This window comes from Lactuca saligna, chromosome 6 (assembly GCF_052625555.1).
Source record: "Lactuca saligna cultivar CGN05327 chromosome 6, ASM5262555v1, whole genome shotgun sequence".
NCBI lineage: Eukaryota > Viridiplantae > Streptophyta > Magnoliopsida > Asterales > Asteraceae > Lactuca > Lactuca saligna.
Genome location: NC_136422.1, coordinates 114051051 through 114057707, shown reverse-complemented (window position 1 = coordinate 114057707; position 6657 = coordinate 114051051). Strand labels below are relative to the sequence as shown.

The following is a 6657-nucleotide window of genomic DNA, read 5'->3' as shown; positions in this document are numbered from 1 at the left end:
CCGGGTATTGTTTTTGGGACGTTACACAATAAATGACAACTTGCTAAATATATGATTCTATATGATCATATATTATTGACTAAAATAATTCTAAAGTGATTATGGAACATATAGATCCAACATTCTACATATGGAAAAGAAGACTTGGACATTGCAAAAAGGGGAACATAGAAAACTATTTTTTCTCTCGGCATATTTTTCTTTTAAGAACATATTAACACAACAAGGTATTACATTTCTTAGATTTTGATTAAGCATGCAAAGAATCGTTTTCTTGGATTCTTCCCTTGAACTTAATTCGTGTAACTCTAGACTTATGGCCGCATTATAGATTCCAAAAAAACGTTTATATACGATCTAAAAAATTATACAAGTTTATTGTTATTCCAAATCTCTAAATCTCACACTTTTGTCTCCATATAATTATTAATATACTTTATAATCAAATAATAATAATAAATAATTAAATAAGATTTAATTTAAATATGTTGAAAAATAACAATCCAAACCACTAATTTGGAATTGGATCTAAAAGTTTGAGTTATTTTTTCGTGAACTTTAGTGTTTTCTTTTTGTCATCTCAACCACAAACCCAAAAACCCCACTCTCTTCTCAACCACCACCTCCTCTCCCTTCACCCACCACCACATCCCATGCCCTTCATCATATATCATAGGTAGCAAAACTTTAATTTAAAACTTTAATTTACTCTAAATTTACAATTATCATTAATTTGTATCTAATTATTCGACATATTCAAAAACTCAGAAAAAAACACAATCCACACAATCAAAATGTAACCTTCTAGGCTTCTAGCCGCACTTACGCCGTCTAATTTCATCTTATTGCCGGCATCCGCCCGTTGATGAACATTCCTTCTTGTTATTTGATTCATTATCACGCATTTCCCCAAATACCTTTTAAGAACATAACGTCACGAAATAAACATATGTTAAGGATATTAATAAAACCAAAATAAAATAAAAAACAGTTTTTTTAATCAACTAATATAAAACAAAAAGTATACCTTTTTCATACGAAAGCCATGTGTACTTTCTAAATGAATTGAGTAAATGTTTTGAAAGCTATTCATCACCCACCTGGCGTCCAAATATCAGAATATAAGTCAAAAAAGTCCAAACAATTTCTCACGCGAGTATGTTCCCACCAAGCAGTCATCTACCCACATGGCCTGAAAAGCTCTGCGTTTTTGAGTTGGACACCACCTCTTGCCTTTGATTCTTCACCTCTTTTCCAAACTCAAACTCATAAGCAACGAAATTCGAGGGATTTCTTAACAAATTTGCAGATGGTGGAGTTGGTTTTAGAGGAGAAAGATGCAGGCGATTGGATTTACAGAGGCGAAGGAGGCCTTAATATTGTTCTTGCGTACAAAGGATCATCTCCCAATTTTGTAAGTTTCCTTCTTACTTTGAACTGTTTTTGCTCCAATGGTGTCAACTGCAAGTCCCTAAATTACCCCCAATAGACCTCGGTATAGTTACGCAATGTGGAAGTTGTAAATTAACGAGAAATTTCTGAAATTGAGGGGTGTAATTGAAAGATTATTGCACAATATTACAAATTAACTTGTTTTCGAAGGTGGTTTGGGTTCAATTTCCTCTCTTTGGGCTGTTTGGGTTCAAATTCAGAATAGAAGCTTTCAACTGATAACAAACTGTTTTCTGTCGTTTTTTTTCATTAAAGGAAACTTGATGAAATGAAGAAAAGTAATAAATTAGGGCAAATCTGTAAAACAACTAGTATTAAATCTAAAGGGTAGATGAAAGTAAAAGCTTAATTACCAGATGTTACTTATTTTTCTTGGCAAAAAGTTCATTAATTGATACTTAGTTTCCTCACTTGTATTGCATTATTCATGTAGATTGGCAAAGTGTTAAGGGTGCGAAAGGTTAAGAGGAATGCATCCGAATTTGAGAAAGCTCCTTCAGCTTTATCCACACATGAATGTCTTGTATGGGAAGGAGTAGGAGATCTTTTATCTGCTTCAACAAAGGATATTGTAAATCATATTTATGCAAAGCATGTAATGTCTCCATTATTAGGTTCTCAACACGTTGATGCCGGGGTATGTCCCACCTTCTTGTTGGAATTAGTCATAGTCATTAATCACAGTATCAATCAGTATCGGTATCAGTATCAGTATCAGTCCAATGCATAAAGACCATCATGTTATGTTAGTCATGCCATATCATGAATAACAAGAGATGTGACATAAAGGAAATCGTGATTGCTTTTTATGTAGATAATTTCAATTTTATTATTATATCTTTTTTTTTTTTATTTTATATAAAGTTGATATTTTCAAAATTTGTCAGGTTCGTGTTCAGGTGACAAAGGAATTTCTAGAGTGTGTACATAAAGGTGTTTTATTTCAACGCCCTTCTTGGAGAGTTGACAATGCTAGGGTTAATACTCTACATGATTCTGCACTTCTCATGTCTGATCATTCAGTTTTTCCTCATGGTATAAATGCTTTCTTCTAAATTCTCTAGTTTTGGAATTTGTGTTTGTTGTAGAAATTGGTCAAAGAATGAAATGTTTTCCTTAATTTGATAAAAAGTGAATAAGTGTTGGATAGATTCGTAAAAATGTGAAACATTGTTACATAAATGTGAAATGTTGTTGCATAAAAAACATTAAAACCTTTAATAATAAGTGAGCAAATTGGTTTTAAATCTCTAGATTTGGATTTAAGTGCTTCTGTTGTCTTTTATATAATTGTGCATTGGGTTCTTGAACAAAAAACCAATTATAAACTACACTTCCTGATTTACTGAAAAAAAAATGAAGAAATCAAAACATTCTCTTGAAGAATTTTAAAGAAAGAAAGAGTTATTTTGTAGTGTGTTTTTTAAGGGAGAAAGAAAGTTTAGTTTTATCTCAAAAACATAAAAGTAAAAGTGATTCAACAATGAGAGAATATCTTTTATGTCTTTTCCAAAATTGCCATTTGATCCTTCTTTTGACTTTGCTTTTTCAATCCTCAGCAACTTTTCCTTAATTGCTTCTCACTCCTCATCTTTTTACCTTCTTTTTGTCTTTATTTTTATTTTCCTGAAAACAAACATTTATCTAATTATCTTTATTTTTTTTTTTTTTTATAATACTCGTTTATCATTTATTCACCCTTAAGATTGATTAAATACAAATCTATCTATTTACTACATTGTTGCATATTTTGTTAAAAAAAAAACTATTAATTTACTATTTTCCCTTCCCCTCCTCATCAAAGCTGTTCATGGAGAAGAATTCTGCATATCTGTTGAGATAAAGGTAAGCTTGCTTTGAACCTTTTTTTTTTTTTTCAAATAATCTCTTTGGAGTTGATATATGGTTTTTTGCTAATAAATAGTTTTTCTTTTATTTACTTTCTTTAAAATATGCAGCCAAAATGTGGATTTCTTCCAATTTCAAGATTTATTAAAGATGTAAACTTAGCTAAGAAAAGGATATCTCGCTTCAAGCTGCATCAGATTCTTAAATTCCATCAAGGAAAGGTTGTAACATTTTCCTCTATTTTTAGACTTAATAGGCTTAATTGGGAACATAAATTAATCCCTTTTTTTTTTTTTTTTTTTTTTTTTAATATATGGTTGATTTTTCCTTATATTTTGTGTTTTTTCCGGATTAAACCCCAACTTTATTTTTTTCATGAAAAAGACCTTGCATTTTTTTATTTTTTCCGATTTGGCCCTTTTAGTCGGTTTTCTTTAAAAGACGTTGTAAAACATGAGGGTTTTTTAAGGAAAAACTAAACAAGTTGATGATTTATTTGGAAACATTTAGAAGGTTGAGGGTTTGTTTCGGAAAAAAAAGAAGACAAAGTTAGAGTGATTTTTCGGAAAAAAATGAAAAATATAAAGTCTTTTTCATGAAAAGAATAAATAAAGAAGAGGTCTAATCCGGGAAAAACACAAAATATAAGGTTTTTTATGAGATTAACCCTTTATCTTTTGGCTAAATACAATAAGGGAAATTGTCAGAAAAGTCCCAATATTTTCGGAAAAGTTTCATTTTAATCGCATTTTTTTAACAGAAAAGTCTCGATTATTTCATTTTGGCTCAAATTAACAAAAAGTCCTTTTTTTTTTCTTTTAACAAGAAATGACATATTATCGTGTAAAATGAAAATAATCAGGACTTTTCTGTTCAAAAAAAAAGTTGGGATTAAAGTGAAATTTTTCCGAAAATATTGGGACTTTGCTGAAAATTTCTCATACAATAAACAACATGCTTTATTTATTTGTTTACTATATCATCATACTTCTGTTTCTTTCTATTACAACATCATACTTCCATTTTTTTTCTTATAAAGAAATTTTACTCAAAAAATCTACTCAATTATAGCATTGTACTATCAAATATTTTTTTTTTCTTAAGTGGACATTAATATTATACTATCAAATTTATATTTATTTTTGTACACATTTAGTCATTTGGATGACATTTCTACAATTGGGATAATGACTTAAAATGGTAACGTAGTTTAGATTGTGTATATATTTAGTCATTTATATATTTTTTTGTACACATTTAGTCATTTATGTTTTTGTATATACTTCGTCACTTGGGTTTTTTTTTTATTTTGTACACATATGGCCATTACATTTACTAGTCATATGTGTAATGTGTACAAAGTAAACAACATAAGTGACTAAATGTGTAAAAAAACATAAATGACTAAATATGTACAAAAATAAACATAAGTGACTAATATATAAATAACCTAAACTATGTTACTTTTTTAAAGCATTATCCCTCTACAATTTGGTAGCTTTTTAAAGTAATACCAAAAAACAAAATCAAGATGCTATCATAAACAAATAAATGGAAGTAACAAGTAAGTTGCTATTCTTTAGAAATCAATCATCCAACATTGATATGAACTATGAAAATATGAATTCAATCACACATTACATGTTTTTTATATTTTTTCTAACATTTGACTATTAATCAGATGTCTCGAATCAGCGAATACGACCCTTTGGATTTATTCTCTGGATCAAAACCCCGAGTTCTAAAATCCATCAAAAACCTCTTCCTCACCCCTCAAAACAATTTCCGAGTATTCATCAATGGTTCCCTAATCTTCGGAAGCTCAGGTGGAGACGCCGAAGACACCGATATTCAAATCGCTCAATCCTTCGAAGAAACCCTAAAACCCATCATTCAATCAGACGATGGCATGCGAACTTCAACCTTTTTGCAACTCGTTGGAGAAGCGGTTTTTCAATCGGGAATTATGAATCGACTTGTTGATGTTCAAAAACTCGATGCGTTTGATATTGAAGGTGCGATTCATGCTTACTATGATGTAATGGCTCAACCATGTGTGGTGTGTAGGGAATTGGGAGAAGCGAATGTTTCGAGTAATAAAAGTAAATATGATGCTTTGCATTCGATTTCGTTTAAGGAAAGTTTGAAGATTGTGAGAGATTTTCTTGTGGCGTCGACTGCGAAGGATTTGAGTTTGATGATTGGGTTTCGGGAAAGAGGAAAGGGAAATACGGTGTCTAATTATGATGTTGTTTGCGTTGATTCGAGTAACCAAAGTTTTGACTACAAAGTAAGGCTTCATTTCTTGTAAATGACCGTTTTACCCTTTTGAGGACTCACTCCATAAAATTTCTTTGTTTCTTATCAGGCGTTTTTTATTGATCTGGACATGAACCCTCTTGAGAAAATGCCATACTACTATAAGTTGGATCAAGAGATAATAAGTTGTTATACGCGAATGATGGAGACAATGAGTCACCCTGAAAAGTCTTTGGTAGAAACTCCGTATCAAGATCATCTATTAACTGCCATTGAAGACACCTCATAAGTAGCTAATGGTTCTTTGTTACTGTAAAACCCACAAAGAGGCCCTTTTAATAATAAGGGAAACACAAGGCCTGAAACTGAAAGATTTAGGCATCAGATCACCAAGAATAACTCTCGAAAGCTAAATAAGTTGTAGTTTTTTATGTTGCAAATAACTATGTGCTCTGGTTTTGTTGAAGTGGACCTTGTTTCGTTTATGGGCTTTTTTCTTAATAGGATATCACTGAAGTTTGCTCAAACTTGGAAACCATAGTTTTGGATTTGCGTATTCTTACTGTTCCTTTTTTTCTGTGGGTTTTTCTAGGGTTGCAATTGATGACACGATAAAAATATATGATACGAAAAGAAATTGGGACGAAATTGAAATTCGATTTCGTATTCGTGTCGTGTTCGTGTCAAGTATAAAAAACATGAGTTCGTGTCTTGTCGTGTTCGTGTTCAAAATTCGACACGAAATTGATACGATTTAGCATTAAACATGAGTTCGTGTCTTGTCGTGTTCGTGTTCGTGTTCAAAATTCGACACGAAATTGACATGATTTAGCATTTGTCAGCCGTGTTTGTCGTGTATGATTAAGTATTAATTAAATAAATTAATTTTTATATTATGTCATCTTTATCGTGTCGTGTTTGTTGTTTTTTAATCGGTTCGTTTTTGTGTTAGTTGAAAAAAACACGACATCGTGTCGTGTTCGTGTTACAAAAAACATTGTCGTGTCGTGTCAGACAAAAACACAACAAGATGACACGATTTACCACCCCTAGGTTTTCCGTAATAGAATGCAATATTTATTTATGTTTTTTTGGTAA

General features: G+C 31.1%; 1 protein-coding gene across 1 annotated transcript; it reads left to right on the top strand.

Annotated features, from left to right (window-relative positions):
* Positions 1-1157: 1157 nt before the first annotated feature.
* LOC145000681 (inositol-pentakisphosphate 2-kinase-like) lies at positions 1158-6086 on the top strand. The gene is made up of 7 exons (XM_078959946.1): positions 1158-1414; positions 1886-2089; positions 2340-2487; positions 3257-3297; positions 3411-3521; positions 4982-5590; positions 5669-6086. Exons 1-7 carry the CDS (start codon positions 1310-1312, stop codon positions 5846-5848), a joined length of 1398 nt encoding a protein of 465 aa, XP_078816072.1. The 5' UTR covers positions 1158-1309; the 3' UTR covers positions 5849-6086.
* The last annotated feature ends 571 nt before the right edge of the window (positions 6087-6657 follow it).